The sequence below is a fragment of the Cervus canadensis genome, chromosome 8, assembly GCF_019320065.1.
Source record: "Cervus canadensis isolate Bull #8, Minnesota chromosome 8, ASM1932006v1, whole genome shotgun sequence".
Lineage (NCBI taxonomy): Eukaryota > Metazoa > Chordata > Mammalia > Artiodactyla > Cervidae > Cervus > Cervus canadensis.
The window spans coordinates 28,425,770-28,448,142 of record NC_057393.1 but is presented as its reverse complement, the minus strand read 5'-3'; the positions used below and the strand labels follow the sequence as shown (position 1 = coordinate 28,448,142).

Below are 22,373 nucleotides of genomic sequence, written 5' to 3'. Positions count from 1 at the left end.
TACTGTAAATTGTATAGGCAGTTTTTTAAAATATATGTATTTTAATGAAATGAGTATAGTGGCTACCGTTAGAGGGACTAGTGACTTGAAAAAAGGAGCTCAAGGCAGAGTTTGTGACCAAGGCACTAGTTGCACAGTATGCTCACCGTGTGGAAATTCATCAAGCTATACACTTAAGATTATGTACTTTTACATATACTATACATTATACTTCATTGAAAATTAAAATAGAAGGACATACTACCCAGTGAAATGGAATGATATACTTTCAAAAAAAAGAAAGCAAGCATAACTCCAGCAGTGTCATAAATTCATGAAGAGTGTCGATTTACTGAGCACTTTACTCTGTGCCATGCAGTGAGCTAAGGATGCTTTTCTTAGATTATTTTGATCTTCACAAAATCCCAGTGGAATAGATTCTGTAATTAGCCCCATTTTACAGATGAGTGAAACAGAGACTCAGAGAAAAATCAAGTTATTTATTCTATGTCACATAACTGGTAAAATTGAGGAGCTAAGATTTGAAGCCAGGTCTTTCTACTCTAAGGCTAGTGCTCTTAAAACAATGTGGTGTGGTATAGTGTTAAACTCATTTGAAGCGATGATGGATCTAAGGTATATGTCTACCTGCAATGAAATACTCTGTTTTGAGGGGCGGTGACTAGAGTGTATTACCAGCGGACAGTTGGCAAATACATGAACTCTCGGGTTATGCTTCATTTCTAATAGTGTTTTAACTCCCATTTATGATTGAATCATTGAAAGTATGAGAAAGTCTTGACTGAACTTTAACTCCTGCAGTAGGATAATCAATTTGTGACATCCTTCAGCACTTTTATCTGTTAATAGTCTAATAGCCACTGATCAAAGCATGAGTCCCATTATTTTAGTAATATCGGGTTTATTTACAGTATAAACAAAACACTTTCATTACCTTTCTGATTATTGTTCTCTGTGACTGATGTTTCTGGTCTTTATCCAGGATACAATACTCTGGTGGCATCCAACTCCAATCTGTTTCTTCCTTTAAAAGACAAATGTATAAAAGATAATGAGAGGTTTTGGTTGTTGGGATGAGAAGTGTTTGGTCAAGCTTGCAAAACCACCTATTTATTAGCTTTCAAACTCTTACTCCATATTTCACAAGTTTTCCTTTCCTGAGATGCAAACTATTGAATAGTCTACACAAAACAGCCCAGAAGTCCAATGCCTGTGTCCAACAAGGTTCTTATTAATCATTTTAGGTCTTATATCATAGATAAAAATGGTATTTATGCTAGAAAACATCCAGCTCTGTGTACATCAGGGCTTACTGTTCATAGTGTCTGTTCCTTCTGTATAAATAGAATGGTTCATACCATTCCTTTTTAAAAAAATATTTTTCTATTTCTTTGGCTGTGCTGGGCCTTAGTTGTGGCACTCAAAGATCTTCAATCTTTGTTGCAGTGTATAGCATCTTTAGTTGCGGCATAGGAACTCTTAGTTGGAACATGTCGTATCTAGTTCCCTGACCAGGGATCGAACCTGGGCCCCTTGCATTGGGAATGTAGAGTCTTAACCACCAGGGAAATCCTGCTAATGCCATTCTTGAAAATATACTTTCAGCTGAACTATGACAACATTGTTAACTGGCTATATCCCAATTAAAAAAAAAAAAGTTTTTAAAAAATAAATAAATTTTAAAATAAAACAGATGCTACATTTTATTTTTTTATTTTATTATTTTTATTAGTTATTTATTATTTAAAATATATTAAATAATAAAATATTTAAAATAAATAATAAAATATTTAAAATAAATAATAAATATTAAATATAATAAATATAATATTATTATTTATTTTATTATTTTATTTAAGCACAGACAGACAGCTTCTAGAATCTGTGGTGGTTCTTTGTGGTTTATTAAAATGTATCAGTAATATAATCTAGACCCCCCAAAAAAGGAAATATACTTTCAGCTGTGTATTGGAAATCATTTGTAAAGAGGCCTATGTGTAGGAGTTAACCTGTAGAAACCACATCTATAGCTACCACATAGTCCAAAAGATTGTTGTCTCTTCCGTGGACTACTGTGAAGTAGCCAGGTATTTAATTAGTCTCCTGATTTCTGTTCATGTCCTCTACAGCCTATTCTCCACATAGCAATGATCCTTTTAAAAGGTTTCAGATCATGTAATGCCCAGGCTTCTAGGTGCTTCTCCATGTGACCTCTTCCTGCATGGCTTCTCATCCTCTCCAGGAGAGTAGCCTCAGTATTTTACGTAGTGGCTCAGGGGTCTAAGGCAGAGTAAGCAGAAGTTGTCTAAGCCCAGAAGTCCCAGAATGTTACTTTCTCCGCATTCTTTTAGTCAAAGCCCAGATTTAAAGGCTGGGACAAACTACTTCTTGATGGGAGGAGAAACAGAATTCATGTTCAGGGAGAAATGGAATCCTTTGTGACCAAATTATTACATTGTGGTTTTTTTTTAATTGCTACATAACAAATTACCACAAACTTAACAATTTAAAATAATACCTGTTCATTAGCTCACTGTTCTCTAGGTCAGAAATCTGATATAGCAAGACTGGGTTCTCTGCTCCAGTATCACAAGGCTGAAATCAATGTGTTGGTCTGAGCTGAGTTCTCATTTAGGGAAAGAAATCTCAGCACATTGTTGGCAAATTCAGCTCCTTGCCTTTGTAGGATTGAGGTCACCATTTTCTGATTGGCTGTCTGCTGGGAGATGCTCTCAGCCCCTAAGGCTGATCAAATTCCTAGCCTGGTGGTCCCCTTTCTCTTCTGCAACCAATTGGAAAAAAAACTCTGCTTTTAAAGGACTCGTGTCATTAGGTCACACCCACTGGAGTAATCTCCCTCTTCAAGTCCTGATTTGGGACCTTAATTAAGTCACAGCAGTACCTACATGTTGGTTTGAATAACAGAGAATTTCTTTGCCTGTCAAAATGGCATTATTTTTTCTATCCCTTTATCCTGCATTATTTTTCTTCATTATTTGTATGGTAATGTTTTTAGCTAGCTATACCTATTGTAATGTGAGTTATTGGTGGTAGAAACTATGTTATTTTTGTTAAGTGCTGTATTCCTAGCACCTGGGACAGTGTTTAGGACGTTATAGATGCTCAACTAATGTTTATTGAATGAACCAGTTAATATTAGACTTTATGGCATATAATTTTGATGACAACAGGATTTGGGAGGAGTGGGAAGAAGAAAAGGGTATATTGAGCATTGATGTTATTTAAGCTTTATCTCTAAAGGTACCGGGGTCTCAAATTTTTCATTGGCTTTTCTTTGCATGGAGGATTTCTTAACTATTAAAAAATAAGTTGTGAGTAAGTAATTGTATAAATGCACAGTAATGGGTATATACAAGAAAAAGCAAATTAGCATCTTTGCTTGCTAGTCATAACATGCTTTCATTGGTTTTCATCTACATATCTCCAAATAATGTTTTCCTATGAACTTTTGGAAATGGATGTCTTGTCATCCAACAGTATTCCTGATTTCCCAATTTACTGTGGTTATTTCTGTGGCTTTTTCCATATAATTGCTGTTGCAAACATCCAGTTACTAATAAAATAACAGAGTGAGCTCCATCAAACAGACATACATAACATAGCATGCCAGACTGGAAAATCATATAATTTCCCTTATTTCAATACTGACTGTTACATGTTTCTTTCAATCCACCTCTTCTGCAGACAAAACTTGCCAATGGCACTTCCAGTATGATTGTGCCCAAGCAACGGAAACTCTCGGCAAGCTATGAGAAGGAAAAGGAACTGTGTGTCAAATATTTTGAGCAGTGGTCAGAGTCCGATCAAGTGGAATTTGTGGAACATCTTATATCCCAAATGTGTCATTACCAACATGGGCACATAAACTCATATCTTAAACCTATGTTGCAGAGGGATTTCATAACTGCTCTGCCAGGTATGTGTACAGGTGTTTGTAAGGCATTAATTTGCCTGAAAAATATGTTACACTAGTAATTATACTGAATCTTCAGTTCTGTTTCTCTTTAAAAAATCTTTGTTGGCTTGATTTTTATGAACTATTTTAATTGTACCTTCTTGGGATATAAGTACAAAAAATTCCTACTCTATAAAGAGACTCCTTTTTCCCCTCTCTTATCCCTGTCTCTATTCACCCTATTTTTACTCACATGTAGGTTTAAATAACATCTTTTCTGAGATGTTATCTGGTTTGAGATGTGTCTTTTATAGTGTCTTAGTTTTAAGGTATGTTAACATATTTGAATTTCTTTGGGAATTTATCAACAGAATATTTACTTTGTATGAATGAATAAGAAGCATTTTTTATTGAATATTTTAGAAAGAAGCGTATCTCAGGAGCCTCGTTGTAATATTAAGTATGTAAATTTCAGGCTTTACAGTCTCACTGCTCAGTAACTAAATAGCTGTTATAAACTATTGTATATTTTTTATTGTATGTTTTTTAAAGTATATTTGTGCATACACACACACACACACACTTTTGAGAGTGCTGTGGTGGTTTCACTGAATGCTTAATGGTGATCTGGGATACTCCGTAGGCATCAGTATTTGGGGGAAATGATGTATCAGGAAAATACAGGGTTCTCACCCGTGTTAAAAGTCTGTTTTTTTTTTTTTTATTTCAGTTGTTTCCTGATTGTAGCACTTAGAGGAAATTTAGAAAATTCAAAAATGTTTAAAATGTAAATACATTTTCCAGAACCCTGCCATTCAGAGAGAACTACTAGAGTGTTCTTAATATTTTTCCTAGGTGTATATATTTCCCTTATAAGTGTTAGCAATATTTTTTTTCTTACTATATTCTCTTACTGTGTTTTCCTAAGTGTTGGCTCTTTTGAAAAAACAATTTTTTATAGTATTGTGTATTATTTATGATGGTTGAAACACATATCATTTAAACCCTTTATTGAGCAGTTCAGTTCAGTTCAGTCGCTCAGTTGTGTCCGACACTTTGCGACCCCATGAACCGCAGCACACCAGGCCTCCCTGTCCATCACCAACTCCTGGAGTCTACCCAAACCCATATCCATTGAATCGGTGATGCCATCCAACCGTCTCATCCTCTGTCATCCCCTTCTCCTCCTGCCCTCAATCCTTCCCAGCATCAGGGTCTTTTCCAGTGATTCAGCTCTTCGCAGCAGATGGCCCAAGTATTGGAGTTTCAGCTTCAACATCAGTCCTTCCAATGAACACCCAGGACTGATCTCCTTTAGGATGGACTGGTTGGATCTCCTTGCAGTCCAAGGGACTCTCAAGAGTCTTTTCCAACACCACAGTTCAAAAGCATCAATTCTTCTGTGCTTAGCTTTATAGTCCAACTCTCATATCCATACATGACTCCTGGAAAAACCATAGCCTTGACTAAGACGGACCTTTGTTGGCAAAGTAATGTCTCTGCTTTTTAATATGGTGTCTAGGTTGATCATCACTTTCCTTCCAAGGAGTAAGCATCGTTTAATTTCATGGCTGCAGTCACCATCTGCAGTGATTTTGGAGCCCAGAAAAATAAAGTCAGCCACTGTTTCCACTCTTTCCCCATCTATTTGCCATGAAGTGATGGGACCGGATGCCATGATCTTAGTTTTCTGAATGTTGAGCTTTACGCCAGAGCTTTACGCCAACTTTTTTACTCTCCTCTTTCACTTTCATCAAGAGCCTCTTTAGTTCTTCACTTTCTGCCGTAAGGGTGGTGTCATCTGCATATCTGAGGTTATTGATATTTCTCCCTGCAATCTTGATTCCAGCTTGTGCTTCCTCCAGCCCAGCGTTTCTCTTGATGTACTCTGCATATAAGTTAAATAAGTAGGGTGACAATATACAGCCTTGATGTACTCCTTTCCCTATTTGGAACCAGTCTGTTGTTCCATGTCCAGTTCTAACTGTTGCTTCCTGACCTGCATACAGATTTCTCAGGAGGCAGGTCAGGTGGTCTGGTATTTCCATCTCTTGAAGACTTTTCCACAGTTTATTGTGATCCACAAAGTCAAAGGCTTTATAGTCAATAAAGCAGAAATAGATGTTTTTCTGGAACTCTTGCTTTTTCGATGATCCAGTGGATGTTGGCAATTTGATCTCTGGTTCCTCTGCCTTTTCTAAAACCAGCTTGAACATCTGGAAGTTCACAGTCCACGTGTTGCTGAAGCCTGGCTTGGAGAATTTTGAGCATTCTTCACTAGTGTGTGAGATGAGTGCAATTGTGTGGTAGTTTGAGCATTCTTTGGCATTGCCTTTCTTTGTGATTGGAGTGAAAACTGACCTTTTCTAGTCCTGTGGCACCTGCTGAGTTTTCCAAATTTGCTGGCATATTGAGTGCTGCATTTTTACAGCATCATCTTTTAGAATTTGAAATAGCTCAATTGGAATTCCATCACCTCCAATAGCTTTGTTCGTAGTGATGCTTCCTAAGACCCACTTGACTTCAGATTCCAGGATGTCTGACTCTAGGTGAGTGATCACACCATCGTGATTATCTGGGTCATGAAGATCTTTTTTGTACAGTTCTTCTGTGTAGTCTTGCCACCTCTTCTTAATATCATCTGCTTCTGTTAGGTCCATACCATTTCTGTCCTTTATTGAGCCCATCTTTGCATGAAATGTTCCCTTGGTATCTCTAATTTTCTTGAAGAGATCTCTTGTCTTTCCCATTCTGTTGTTTTCCTCTATTTCTTTGCATTGATTGCTGAGGAAGGCTTTCTTCTCTCTCCTTGCTATTCTTGGGAACTCTGCATTCAAATGGGTATATCTTTCCTTTTCTCCTTTGCTTTTCACTTCCCTTCTTTTCACAGCTATTTGTAAGGCCTCCTCAGACAGCCATTTTGCTTTTTTGCATTTCTTTTTCTTGGGGATGGTCTTGATTCCTGTCTCCTGTACAGTGTCATGAACCTCCATCCATAGTTCATCAGGCACTCTGTCTATTAGATCTAGTCCCTTAAATCTATTTCTCACTTCCACTGTATAATCATAAGGGATTTGATTTAGTTCATACCTGAATGGTCTAGTGGTTTTCTCCACTTTCTTCAATTTCAGTCTGAATTTGGCAATAAGGAGTTCATGATCTGAGCCACAGTCAGCTCCCGGTCTTGTTTTTGCTGACTGTATAGAGCTTCTCCATCTTTGGCTGCAAAAAATATAATCAATCTGATTTCGAGCATTTAGGTAGTTTAAAATGTTTTTTCCATTATAAACTATACTGTGCTGGTATTCTTACCTGGAAAATTCCAGGGACAGGAGCCTGGTGGGCTGCCGTCTGTGGGGTTGCATGGAGTTGGACACGACTGAAGCGACTTAGCAGCAGCAGTAGTGGGCATTCTTATTCATCTTTTGGGCATCCTAGAAAAAAAAATACCAGAAGTGGGATTCCTATATTAAAGAATTATGAACATTTTTAAGAGCTTCTAATACATGTGCTAAACTGTCCTCTAAGAAGCGTATACCAACTTAAACCCTCCCTCAAACTACATTTTACCATTTTGTTTAATCTTTGCCAATTATATCTTTTTAAAAATTTGTTTTTCCAAATTTGGAATTTAAATTGCCCTTTAAAACAAAAGAAATGCCTATTTATATCTTTGAAATAAACATTTTCAAGCTGAATTTGTACTTACATCTTTTGTTAAATAGATTTCTGCCCATTCTTCACTCATTGGATTTTATTTTAGCCATAGGCAAGCAGTTTTCTTTGTGCAATCTGTGTGTACCTCATTATTGTGCTCTCCCCAGTCGCTGAGACACATTACAATCTCTAGCATATACCACTAAGAATTGAACAGGAGATGATTAGACTTGTGTACTCTTTGCCTAATACTGATCTCTGATGTATATCTGCTAACCACTTTATAAGATACTAAATCATCAGTCTAATGCTTTATGGCCACTTTAACTTATGAACCTATACCATCTGGCTACATTTAGTAAACCAAACTACTTCAAAAAAATGCCTGTAATCCATTAATGTAATGGGTTTGTTTGGAGTGTTAGGTAAAATTATTTCCAAAGAGTTATTATAGGGACATAGTGAAAGATCAGGAGCAATTTGATGCTAGCCACTAAAAAGACAGGAATGCATTTTGGGAACTTCTGATAGTATAGAAAGCTCAATATAAAGATGGAGAAATTGAACCATTACTGTATTTTGTATGACGAACTAATTATTATATCTTTAATTGGCTTATAGTCTTGTTTCTTTAATAAAAATTAGGTGATGAATGCCTCCATCTGCTTGTGCTTAAATATGAACATGTGATGCCAGCCAAACAAGATCCATTTAATGCTTTCTTTTCCAAATCTGTTGAAGAATGTGACTGACATCCATATAATTTTTATAATTAAAATAATGTTTAAGCACATTTAGATTGTTGCTAATGGCGTCCAAATGTATCTTTGTATGATTCAGGGGAAAGAAGCAAAACGAAATGTGATATTATCTCTCTTGCTTGTTAAGTTTGTGCCTAAGGTAATCAGAGTATCAAGGAATCTTTCTGCGCTATTTAAATCTTTAGCAAATCTCTAATACGTTACCTGTAAAGAGAAATGACTTTGAATATTTTTTGTCTCACTGTGAATTAGAACAGCAGCCAAAAGGTCTATTAATATGAACATCCTATTTTATGGGATCTGTTCCTCTGAGGCCCCAGTACAGATTTGGGTGATAGAGAATTTTAATTGGGAAGCCCACCCAGTTTACACAATCCAAGATCTACTTCCCCCGTTTTTCTCTGTATATCCTACAAACATAGTCTCTGAAATTGTAAGTTGTCTATTGGTCTGGGATTTTTTTTTTTTTTCTCATTTTTGGCCAACTGTCATTTAGGCTTTATAGCAACAACTGTTCTCAAATACACTTTTTAAACATCTGAAATTAAACTCGAACTTAAATATGCCTCTCAGTCATTCCTCTTGGGATGCTCCTATACCAACCTGTATTTTCTTTTTCTCTCCTTTCTGCATGCCCAGTATTCTATAGTCCAGAACATTCTGACTTAGTGCCTCTCCCACAGTACATTTAAAGGATATTTCTTTTACTGAACAGCTTTGGAACTGCAGCAGTAATAGAAACAGAATGAGAAATGGACCTAATATAAAGAATTGGGGTAGAGATGGAGGGGTCTGAATCACAGAGTTTGAGATGCCATCCATAGAACATCCCCTAGTGCTGAAATCCATATAGATAGATGTGAATTGTTTTCTGGAATCCTTTTTATTTTTAATGTCTTGGGGGGCGTTGCTGGTTGTTAGTTTTCACTTCCTTATCTAAAGGAAGATGGAAAATACTGTTCATTTCTGTAACCTTATAGAAAAATTTTAGCCAAGACACTCATTTTAGCCAAGTCTGTTTGAAAAAGAAACTGGACCACACTAGGGACAGTGATGTGCCTTCATAGCGGAATAAATGCTGTTCCTGTTTAAAGGACTTTCTGTTTAAAAAAAAAAAAAAACATCATTCACTACCATCCATGTCTTTTTTTTTTTTCTTTGCTTCCTTTCCCCACCAAAAGCTCGGGGTTTAGATCACATTGCTGAGAACATCCTGTCATACTTGGATGCCAGATCACTATGTGCTGCTGAACTTGTGTGCAAAGAATGGTACCGAGTGACGTCTGATGGCATGTTATGGAAGAAGCTCATCGAAAGAATGGTCAGGACAGATTCTCTGTGGAGAGGCCTGGCAGAACGAAGAGGGTGGTGAGCCTTTTAACATTCTTACTCTTTAGAGAGCTACAGGATCTGGCCTTTCACTCTCTGGAATACAGTATTATTGGGAACCAGCAAGACCACTTATCTTTTGATACACTGACTTTGCTCTTTTATAGCAAAAAGTGTTAAATAGTTGTTCATGTACTTGGCAGTTTTTCTTCTGACCAGTCACTCATAAGTGATATAATAATGTGTTAATGCTGCTTTGCAAAAAATGATTAAAAAAACACAAAACTACCAGCCCTCCTCTTTGACTATTTTCATTTTCAGATTTTTTGCCTTTAGCCTTTGCCTGTGGTGTTCTATCATCTTTGTAATCAAAATTATTTTTATGCCCAACTAGAATAAGAACTCAAGCCTTCAGAAAAAGAAGAAATTGGAATTTAGTATATATCATTGTTTCTTTTTAAGACTTAAATTTTCTCAAGATTTTTCACTGCTTAATCCTGAATCCTGTAAGACATTATGTAATTACCAGCCTAAGAGCAGCAGAATTCACCAGTTTTGTTCTTGTTCTTTTAATGTAATGATACCATTTCATTAGAACTTCTGGAAGATGTCTTCTATATATAATTTTCTCTTGGATGATTCTCTATAATGTCATTATAAGAAAGTTGGGTGTGAATACTTCATAAATAAAATAAAGGTGGTGACATATTAAATATTTTAGTTGATGCACCAGCAGGCATGTGTATGCTCAGTGATATCCTGAGCAATTTTAGGAATCGTTTATCTTGAATCATGAAGAAATACAGAACAGTTGAGACTGGAGGATCTGCTTTTCTTAACAATTTTTCATAAAAGTATAGTTGGCTCCCTTTTTTTGCATCTTTTAAATTCATTAATGTACAATAAATATAATGACCTCCACATATTATACCAAGTAATTCAAGAGATTTCTGTCATTCTGGCTATTAGAAGGTCTTTAAAATTTCTCCCAAATTCAATTAAATTAGGAAGCAAATACCAGGGAATTTTTGGCTATAAAGAATTGCATAAATGAAAATATATTATTATTTCTCCTTCCCAAGTATGTTTCCCTTACTTTCACTTATTTCACTGTATGGAAGAATGGAAACCTTATCTTTGATAACTTATTTCATACTTTGGAAATAAACTATATTGTATAATAAGCAAAAGATTATATAGGTATATGGCATTCAAAGTTCATCATTTTCTTAAGCATGTCAGGACTAGCCTTAGAAATAGAGGAGGCAGTTGCTTACTTGGGAAAATTTTAGGGCAACTAGGAATATCCCTCTACCCTTTGGGGAGGTGGGGGGAATTAAAAGAAAATCTTCTCCAAATAACTCCTGACCCAAAATTTCAGTTGTAGAGATGCATTCTCATAGCTTATAAAGGTTCCCTGTTAAAATGTACTTTGTTCCCATTTGGACTGTAAATGACAATAAACCTTTATCAGATGTTGGGACTTTACAGTCTCTTTTTGAAGGCAGGGAGAGTAAGAAGTACATGGGCAAATCTTGACAGATACGTATGAAAATGCCAAAGATAAAAGGCTCCAGAATTATGCTTAGGGTTAATTTAACCCTAAAAGAGGGTTTAAACCCTTAAAGAGGGTTAAAGATCTCTTATGTTAGTTACACAGAAGAAAAAGAGAAGATCATTGAACAGGTGGCTTCTTGGCCTTTTAAAGGGTATCTGAAGGTATAGCTGAGAAATAATTTAGGATCAGCACTAATTATCACTCTTTCTCCTATCTCTTCAACCACAGAAACCCACTCCTGCTTTTTTGAATATCCTTTAGAGTTCTGACTGTATTCCTTTGTCTTTGGCCATATATATCATCTTAGCTTGATATAGATCCCTGAGATTTCAAATATTTGTTCACCCCATGAAGACTGCCTCTATTATCCCCTTGACAGAATGTGGCTGCTTATGTTTACGTGTTGCCTTTCTTCCTGTGTTAGTAGTTCTTCTTCACTTTAAAAAACAATAGTCTGTAATCACTTTTTCATTTTTTTCTTGCAAGTTGTCTTACTAAGCCTCCTTTGTCAATAAAGCCTTTCTGTTATACTGCCTCTCCCCAAATGCTGTCTTTGAAAACTTCTTCCATTTCCTCCAACCAAAAATAAATAAATACAGTTTTCTAAAAAAGCTTTGAGTTTAATTTCCACTCTACAGTTGTATTTTATATCTAGATGAATTTGACAGTCTGCCTCTAGGACATGAGCTCTTATTTTCTCTCTTGAGTAATACTGAAGATGCTCTCTCCGCTTAGTAATGGTAACTCTTAAAACAGACCACTTGGGATAAGTCCATTTTCTTAATCAGCAGATCACATTTTATGATAACATTCTGAATTTAATATTTAGCATTTATCATGTCCTCACACTCTTAAAAGTACTAGGCATTTCACACAGAAGTGGTCCCTGTTGTCAGAGAGCTTCCATCATGAAAGGTTTTAACTTATAAAATATAGATATAGACTGAAAAACCAGTTTTCAGCTCTTAGCCACCCTTTTTTGTAGCATCTTTAATTTGAAGAAATTCAGATGTTTTAGCATGGCATGATAAATACAGTGGGATAGAAAATGAGATCAGAAGTTTACATGATTTCTCTTTCCTTAGAATGTAGAGATAGTTTCATTGTATATGAAAAAAATCCTGGGGTCCCTGTATGCAATTGCCAGAGGTTAAAAAGAGGATAAGAATGAGGAATGGTGAGCTTTGAGAGACAGTACAGTAGTTAAGAGTGTGACCTCTGAAGTCAGATTCAAATTGTAGGTCTTTTCACTAGCTGTGTGACCTTGGACAAGTTGCTTAACTTCCCTGACATTTGATTTCTTCACCTGCCAAATGAATATAGTTATTCTTAACCTCATTAAAGGATGTTGACATTGAAACTATTAAATTATAATTATTAACCAGATTTTTTTTTTTCTTTGGTGGGGGGGTGGCTTGCTATGGTGGCTTATGGGATCTTAGTTCCCTACCCAGGGATTGAACCTGGGCCCCTGGCAGTAGAAGCGCTGAGTCCTAACCACTAGACCACCCAGGAGTTCCCTAATAACCAGATTTAGGACCTCTTCATTCAAAATTTGTTTGCCTACAATGTATTTGTAGAATAATTATTGTTTAGAAAACTGTATCTTTAAGCCTGAATTATTTCCAAGTGTGTCTTGTTTGTCCCTTTCTTTGTGTTGGTGTATCATGCTTCTTGCTCCTATTATAATCCCTTTAAAAAGACAATTATTTTAGCTTCTCTGTTGTGGATTTCCCTTTCTGTATCAATACAGAAGTCAGAGCCAGCTACCTTCCTGATAGGAAATTTTCTCAACTAATTTTCAAGGTGTATAATAGGAAGAGGGCAGGGGAGAAGTGCTCCTGGAGACATTGAACAATTAATTATATTGTAATGGAGCTATAGAGGGAGGCGTGGATGACTGGCCCAGAGAAAACATGATTTCTCTGGTGCCAGGATTACACTCAGAGGCATTTCTGCCTGTCTCCACTTTGCAAGGCACAGTGCCAGTGAGAACAGCAGTTAGTACACCCATAGTGGGGTTTACTAGCTTCCACACCGTGTTTGGTGGGTTCTTAACTTCAGGATGAGGAATTAAATTTTTTACCCAGCAGGAAGTGATTGCCATTTACTGATTTTTTTTTTGTAGCAAAGATCTAGCTTGGGATATGAGTATTCCAGAGACGTGCTGTCATAAGGAAGGAGATGCTAACAAATGTTGCTCACTGGAGTCAAGGAAAGGCAATAAAATCCGTGTATGTATGTACATAGCCAGGAACACACCTGTGAAAGTCAATTTTGTGCCTTAGACTTGACAGCACAGTGCTCTCAGGCATTTCTTTTTTTTTTCTGCTTTCATACTTGCTGCTGGACACTCCTGTGATCCCTTTGTTTTCTGTTGAAATTGCTCCTTTTAAAGCATGCCAGCAGTCTGGGTGTCTGAGTCGCCAATACACCTTTCCCCATATAACTGGAGACTGGTAAAAGTTAACTCTGTGACAGAGGCATTCCTGCTGCCCACGGTGCCAGGCTCCACTTCACTGGCACAGCTTTACTCAGTGAGGGAAGTCTATGGGGCATGTGCCTAGTTCAGAGTTTGTAGTTATCACCACTAACAAAATTTTCATAAGTCTAATAAGTCTAAGAGGTCTGATAGTAGATGAATTGTGACTATACAGATTCCATTTGTCTATTGACATAATATTCCTGAAGGCCTGACACTCTGATGTCCTACACTAGAAATCATCATGTTTTACCCAAAAGCAAATCAGTGTTGGCAGAATTCCTTTAGTCCAGAAAGTTGCTCCTTGACATGGGAGCAACTTTGAGGGAGTTGCTCCTGAAATCGACTTTAACTTTGCACTTCTCCAGGTTAGTTATGGAGATTATATGGAATGGTAATTGTGAAATAGGAAGTTCTTGTAAATGTATGGGGGAGGGAATGTGATTTTTACTGAGAAATATTTGTTGTTTTTTAGGGGACAGTATTTGTTCAAAAACAAACCTCCTGATGGAAATGCACCCCCTAACTCTTTTTATAGAGCACTTTATCCTAAAATTATACAAGACATTGAGGTAAGAATTTATGTATATTTGGGTATTTGCCAAATACTAGAGAATCATCAACATTCTTCAGTAACAGCATTGTTAGAGCAAACCCATTAGGGTTTATTGATGTGGGTTAAAAATCAATTTCTTTACAAGTGAATAGGGAGGTAAAATATAGTAAATAGCCAGGCAAAAAATTTAAAACTTTTGAAAATTGTTTATTGCTAGATAAATAGTTAAGAGAGAGGATATGATAACAGCAGTGGAAATATTTAAAAGTTGCACTTATAAACCATTATTCAAATATCTTCTGAATTGAGCCTCTGTGGAAGTTCACTGGTAGAAATGCCACCTCAAATGTAAGATGAGCACTGAGTAGGTAACCTCATGTGGTTCATAGCTTCCCCTCTGTTGGTGAACAGTCTCTCTCCAGAAGGTTTATTATTTAGTCGAATGAGTTATATACAGGAGAGTTCTAGGAAATAAATCTTTAATTACTTTGCAAATGAAAAAATGTTTTACAACATTAAATAGAAACTTTTATAAAAAATGCCTTAAGTTCTATATATCCAGTAAAGCACCGAGCATTTGTCACTGGTTGCCATGAAAGTCAGAAAAGAGTTTAGTTCTAGTCCCTTCCTAATTACTACTTCTTTACCATTCCTTCTTCTCAGACAATAGAATCTAATTGGAGATGTGGAAGACATAGCTTACAGAGAATCCACTGCCGAAGTGAAACAAGCAAAGGAGTTTACTGTTTACAATATGATGATCAGAAGATAGTAAGCGGCCTTCGAGACAACACAATCAAGGTGAGGTCTCTTCAGTTATGGGGAGGTAGCTGAAGGGATAAGAATGACCACAATGTAAAGCAACCCAAAGCATAAACTCTAAGCGATATTTCCAGAAAGTGAAAGTTTTAGATTGTTTCCAGTCTGAAAGCCAAAATCATTTCCTTAAAGGAAAAATGCCTGCTTCTCCCCAGAAACTCATACATATGGATAGTGCTAGTGTTAAATTCTATCCTTGAAGTGCACTGAATGGGCTGTTACTCTTTTGGCCCTCACATAATTATAGGCCAACCCTGTTCCTGAATGAAAAGGATCAAGTCTGCATTATACTGAAGCCACATAGGTAGAAGTGCTTAGCTCTACCTGCAGGAAAGAGTGCATTCCACACTACTTTGGGCTTTGATTCTTTGGGGGAATCAAATACATAATAGAGCCTGCAAGTCTCTGCACCACCCCATTATCATGGTGATCAAAAGGATCTTGTTTGCCATCCTAGATCTGGGATAAAAGCACATTGGAATGCAAGCGGATTCTCACAGGCCACACAGGTTCTGTCCTGTGTCTCCAGTATGACGAGAGGGTGATCATAACTGGGTCGTCGGATTCCACGGTCAGGTAGAAACTTTCAAATGATCTTTTGAACTCTGAAATATCAGATTCACTCTGTTCTGCCTTAGATAGTGATTTTGTTTGTATCTGCATGAACACAATTATGAAACTTCATAACCAAAGAAGAATAAGCAATCAGCTCCCCCCATCACTGTGTCAGTCTAGAACTGGAAGACTTGATTTAGGAATGGTTACGGTAAGTTTACATTTTTGTACATTTAAGAAACTACATATTCTGTTTTAGTTTGGGGGAATCATGTATTATAGAAACTTGGTAAACTTAGCATTTTTTACAAAAACCACCTCACAGGGGAATGACATGAATGGAATGAAGCCTTCCTTTCAGGTGGTTATAACTGTAGTACAGGCATGCATTATCTCCTTTAAAATGTGTACAGGTGAGCAATACTCTCTCTTGCCAGCCCCTCCCCTGCTGTCCCTGCAGTTTTTAATTGCAAGCTTCACTCTAGGAGGGGCCTTCAATTTCCAGAGGCGTTAGTGATTTGATGACACAGCCATTATGCTGCTGGAGTCCAGTGTAGCTTGAGTTCTGGGTACCAGCAGAACTGCTGGAAACCTCTGTTAGGAATTTTGCCTTGAGCTAAAGGATTTAGCAAACATAATGCATCAAAAGTAACTTTAAAAAAAATAGGGAGAAAAAAAGCAGTTAACTGCATTGTTAGATTCTCTGAAGTTAAATTTTTACCATTCCAAATTATCGTCTGTGAATAGAAAAGGCTATTCACGTTTTCTTGTCTTTTGACTTAAAGGCATAGCAAATTCAGTTCTTAGAGTTAGCAGCATTTAACATTTACTGTTGCTTGTGGAGTGCCTCAAGGAAGCTTAAAGATTGTAAAGGCTAACATTATTTGTTGGACAAGGGAAAAAATGATTTTCTAAAAGAGAGGGTTAAATTGGAAAAAAATAAAATGTGTTATAAAAAAACAAGTAAATATACAAAATGAGTGATCAAAGTAAAATACACCTTCACAAAAATTTATCAATCTATCCAAGCGTCCTACACTCTGCTGTGAAGCCCGTATTTATATTGGGGTGGCTGGTCTTGATCCCTACACTCATTCAGAGCACAGAAATGGGTCCTTATGTTTAGAGTCTAGGTAATTTTAGGCCTTGATCTGTGTGGTGAAAACTAAGGCCCAAGGTCATCAAGCTCAAATCCACAGTACTAAGTCAGTCTATTACAGAAGGTTCTTGGCCTGTGTCAGTTCTAGGACCCGAGGGCTATCTGTGGGACCACCAATGCTGCAGTTATTAGCAAAATTCCCACCCGTTTAAAATGTATCAGATTGAATGTCAGAAGGTTTATGATAATCTTGAAGTCTGGGACCAATTCACTGGTGATGGTTGCTGCCCCCTCATTTCAGCACCCTGTAACTAGCCCAGATTTCAAGTTGTGTTGTCTTAAGGATTGCATACTGGCAGTATCCCATCCCCTTCCTCTTGCCGCTTTCCCAGTCCAGTCCTCTAACTACCACTTCCCCATGGTCCATCAGTACACTTTACCTCACTCAACTTTAGAACTACAAAAGGAGAGTAAGGTATACCATTAACTGTGAGAAATAGGGTGGGAGGGGTGGGCAGTGAGGTAACCCAGTACTTAAAATAGATTATAGCATGAATTTCACCACAATCTCAGATAATCGTAATATTGTTTGTTCCAGGGTGTGGGATGTAAATACAGGTGAAATGCTGAACACATTGATTCACCATTGTGAAGCAGTTCTGCACTTGCGTTTCAATAATGGCATGATGGTGACCTGCTCCAAAGACCGTTCCATTGCAGTATGGGATATGGCCTCCCCGACTGACATCACCCTCCGCAGGGTGCTTGTCGGACATCGAGCTGCAGTCAATGTTGTAGACTTTGATGATAAGTACATCGTTTCTGCATCTGGGGATAGGACTATAAAGGTAATGAGGCATTTTTCAGTAAGTCCCCAACTTAGAATAGGGGAGTTCATATGGATATCTTCTCAAGGACAATTTTATATTTAACCCTCACTGTAGAATACTTAATATTTATTTAAATCAGATACTAGTTTATGTAATGAATGAGATAGGTCATGTGACAATTTGGGTTAGGTTTTTATTCCTGTAAATAATGGTGAGTATGAAAAGGGCAGGGGTAATTTTAGGTTCAAGATTTGTCTGCAAGACAAGACTAACCCCATAAGAGTACATCAATCTGAGGATTTCTCATATTATAGCAACCAGCTACAAATTAGCCCTATATTACTGTGCATTAAACTTGTCATTTGGGGTTTGATTTGGATTGGTTTAAGATGTGGAATTTCCCCTACTAGTTCAGTCCCATCTTCTGCTTCCATAAAACTGCAGTTGCCATAGATTTTACTAATAAAAGCATCAAATCAACTGCCAAATGCTATTTCTGTTTCAGGTATGGAACACAAGTACTTGTGAGTTTGTACGGACCTTAAATGGACACAAACGTGGAATTGCCTGTTTGCAGTACAGAGACAGGCTGGTTGTGAGTGGCTCATCTGACAACACAATCAGGTGAGCAGCAGGTGCCCTTGCCCAGAAGGGATCACTATTATCCTGCCATTCATTGTTTGTGCACAGACCAAACCAATTGTTTACTGTACTGTGTTCTGTTTATAATAAAACATTTTTCAGTTTTCCATGGCTTCTTACAGGTTAAAAGTTTGCCCCAAGCAGAGAGACAGCACAGCAAAGCCTTTTGTTGATGTGTTTCCTTCCTGTAATAGTTTTATCACCAGATAGACCTATTTAAAAGGAACTGCTTGAATGAGGAAGTGAGCGAGAGAAATAAAAATGGAGGTTGAAGGCCCTCTCTAAATTTCTCCTGTCTGCAGTTGATAAGTGCTAATAAATAGCTAAAGGGCTTTTCTCTTTGCCAGTGTTTTAAAAAAAAAAAGAAAAAAGATTTGTTCCCCTACTAGAAGTTGTACAATTTTGTTTTTTTTTAGCATTACATAATGGGCCAGGGAGCTACCAATCTTTGAAATTCTGAACAAATTATCCACAAATGAAGTACTTTTTGGTGTTTTCCCTTCATGAAGATGAACGACACACAGATGCATAGAATTTGAAAGGTTTATCCACCCTCTCCCCTCCTTCAAAGAAGTACTAAGGAAGAGACCATTGAAAAAACGACAGACAGATATTGTTAGAGCTAAGGAAATTAGCATTCCTAGAAATCATTTGGATTGGTCAGAAGGCATACCCAATTTAAATTAGTATATAAAAGTTTTTGAGAACTTACTTTGCATTTCCATTATATGAGAAAAAGTGTCCTGAACAGTGGGGTGAAAGCTGAGGGTGTCCTCAGTGACAGGTAGACATATTTTGTGAGAGCAGGATGTCACCTTTCCTGCATCTCATTCTTATTTAATTGTGGTTTCCGGAAACATGTTTCTTGGCTTGGTCCTTTCATTCTTAGGCAACTGTGTACATGAATTCATCTTTTATATTCCTTGGTGACCCTGAATATTCAGGTCTATATGAAGCTTGATGCTTTAAAAACATTTACAACATATTTGAACTTAAATCATACATTTTTCTGCTTATATGGCAGAAAGTAAATATACTGAAAGTAATACATTTGTATATGAGTGTTGATTGGTTTTTATATTTTGGATATTTTAAAAGACATATGATGTATGTTGTTATAACACTGCAAGCTTAGAAAAGAATGCATGGAAATTCACTCAACATAGTGTTCTTTTTCAGATTATGGGATATAGAATGTGGTGCATGCTTACGAGTGTTAGAAGGCCATGAGGAATTGGTGCGCTGTATTCGATTTGACAACAAGAGGATAGTCAGTGGAGCCTATGATGGGTGAGTGTGCTGACAGGGTTTTTAAAAGTTCTCTTAATCCCCCCGCCTTAGAATGTTAAACATAGCCTTTCCTTGTCTCCAAAAGATTATAGATATCACAGAAAGAATCTGATATGGTATTCTTGTGTCTAATCCATATATTCACATCTCCTTTGTTCACTCTTTTCCAAATAATCTTCCTAGTCATTTAATTATACTTGTTTGCTCATGATTTTCATTAGTATTTTAGATTTTTGGTCATACATTTATTTTGCCCTATAAAGCAGAGAACTGGATAAACCCCAGTGTATCAGGATATGGATATAAAATAGTGACTTGTTAATAAAACTGAAATGTTGGAGGATAGTATCTTTGGAGGGGGCTTGTAGTATGGGAGGGTCTTGTCTTCACTGCTGGCATTAAATAATGCACATTAAATAACGCACTTCACAGTGCGTTAAATAATCTTTGTTCCTTCAGTCTACTTTCCAGTGGTTACAGACTCCATTCATATTGTGGATGGATCCCACATCCAGCAACGCTAAAAGCACATAGTAAATTCTTACAAGAGTGAACTCACTTATGAAATGCTCTCTGTCATTTCTTCTCATCAGGGTGCCTGATGTGGAGGACGGTTAGGCCACAGTTCAAATATTGACAGTTTTTTAAAAATATCAGAAACTAACTTACAACTTTATCTTAGTTTACGCTGGCTATACTTGATTCATTAAGACAACTCAAACAGCAGTAAGTGTTAACAGACCCATCTCCTCTGCTTTGAGTCAGCCGTCACTGTCTCAGACCCTTGGGAAGTTATTGGGGGTATGACAACATGTTTCAGCTAAGTCCACGATTGTATTTTTCACTGCCTTTGTTTTGATCTGTACCCTTTTCTTGGGTTTTGTCTGTTACTTACCTTGAGGAGACAGGACATACAATTGATTCATAGAAGGGCTAAACTTTTCTTATTTAAATATTGCTTATATAAACTCTAGAGTCTTACATGGACCCCAGTCCTCTCATATGTGTGACCTGGGCCACTCTCAGAATTGACCAGGAAAAAAATGCCTCAGAATTATAGGTTTCTAGGTCTAAGTGATCTCATCTACCATTAAGAGTTCTTAATATATAAGAACCCCTTTTGGTCCCAAGGTATGGTGTGACTTCACTGTTCACTCTCTTCAGTTTGTTTAAAGCTAACCTATTTCTTGTTTTTAGGTTAATCACGTACATTTTCCCCTTTTAAGACTAATAACCTCTACCCAAGAATGAATGCATGAACTGAGTCTCCAAATCAAAAACGTTTTTATATATCCTGTGAGCTGCATTTATCATATAAACTGTCTTCACCATATACATTTATTGCCGTGACTTCTTGCTATTTTTCTTGTGTCCCCTTAATTTTGCTTTTTACTAAGATTTTGGTTGCCTCTTTGATCTTTAGAAAAATTAAAGTGTGGGATCTTGTAGCTGCCTTGGACCCTCGTGCGCCTGCAGGAACTCTTTGTCTACGGACCCTTGTGGTAAGAGCCATATTGTTTAGAGGGGTTTGAGGAGCAGGAAGGGGAAGAAATTAACATTGATGTGCTGTGGAATACAGATCTAGATTTGATAGTTAGAACCTCACAAAGTCTACTACTAAGTGGAAAGGCAACAAGTACTTGACAATAAAATATGTTTGTATAGCTGCCTTTCATCCAAAAGTGCTTTGGAGACTGTCTACGGAGAAGAATGTGGCAGCTGTTCAACAGCTGCGCAGCAACTCTACACAACAGTTTAGTGCAGGAAGTGAATAAGAATTCTGTATCCACTGGAAACAGTAGGGGGGACTTGGGGAGAGAGAACATAATTACTCAGATTGGAACCTGTCCAGAATCTGAGGACCTGCACACCTGTGCCTGCAAAAAGTGCCACGGGGAGCCTGCATGAACCCCCTGGTCCGCCCCTGAGTTCGCTTCCTATTTAAGGCATGCTGTCTCCAGCAATTCGAATCCTGTCTCTTTTATTCTGTTATACCCCCTGGCCCAAACATCTTGACATTTTGGGGAAAGACATGACTTAGAAGGAAGAATGTCATCTCAAAAGCACCAAGTTCTTTATCATGGTGTTAGCCAAAGGCCCAGATCAGAAAATGGCCCAAACGTTTGAAAGCTGCTTCCGTGACAGAAAGAGTAGGTGGGGTATCATGGAGGACAGAATCTTCTGCACAACTCAGGAAAAGATGAGAGCAAGGATTTGAAGCCCATCCTGAATCCTGCCTCTCAGCACTTTAGGCAGCCTCTGCTCTGGAGAAGAGAGCGATACTTTTGTCTTCCTTGTTGAATATAAAGCTCATTCTTTCAGCACTAGACCTGTTTTACCTGCATGTTTCACACATGGTTTTTTAAACATGTACGTACATTTGTTTGATTTTTGAACTATAATTTACATACAGGAAAATTTGTTCCCTTTTTTGGTGTACTTCTGTATATTTTGCATAGAAATTTGTAGCTTTGTAAACCGCACAGTCAAGATATAGAACAATTTCATCACCTTAAAAATGATACCCCTTCATATTAATCCCCTGTCCTCAACCCCTAGCTACTATCCCTGTAGTTTTGCTGTCTTATAAGTGTCATATATACTAAATTAATGTAGCTTTTGAAAAAAATTTTATTTATATTTAATCTTAGCTGTGCTGGGTCTTCATTGCTGCGTGGGCTTTTTCTCTAGTTGCAGCAAGTGGGGGCTGCTCTCCACTTGCAGTGCTCAGGCTTCTCAATGCTGTGGATTCTCTTGTTAGGGAGCATGGCCTCTAGGCACATGGGCTTCAGTAGTTGCCGTGCACAGGCTCAGTAGTTGCAGATCCCAGGCCCTAGAGCACAGACTCAGTAGTTGCAGCACACAGGCTTAGTAGCTCC

The 22,373-nt window shown here is 37.4% G+C and overlaps 1 protein-coding gene across 10 annotated transcripts in view; it reads left to right on the top strand.

Annotated features, from left to right (window-relative positions):
- The window catches only part of BTRC (beta-transducin repeat containing E3 ubiquitin protein ligase), a 168,332-nt gene that overhangs the window by 140,950 nt on the left and 5,009 nt on the right, over positions 1-22,373 (top strand). For all 10 annotated transcript variants that reach the window (XM_043475667.1, XM_043475666.1, XM_043475662.1 and 7 more), the window contains 9 exons: positions 3,706-3,937; positions 9,516-9,702; positions 14,179-14,275; positions 14,923-15,060; positions 15,536-15,654; positions 17,331-17,580; positions 18,068-18,186; positions 19,384-19,494; positions 20,918-20,996. In XM_043475667.1, coding sequence (XP_043331602.1) covers positions 3,706-3,937; positions 9,516-9,702; positions 14,179-14,275; positions 14,923-15,060; positions 15,536-15,654; positions 17,331-17,580; positions 18,068-18,186; positions 19,384-19,494; positions 20,918-20,996 — 1,332 coding nt within the window. The remainder of the gene's footprint in view (positions 1-3,705; positions 3,938-9,515; positions 9,703-14,178; positions 14,276-14,922; positions 15,061-15,535; positions 15,655-17,330; positions 17,581-18,067; positions 18,187-19,383; positions 19,495-20,917; positions 20,997-22,373) is intronic.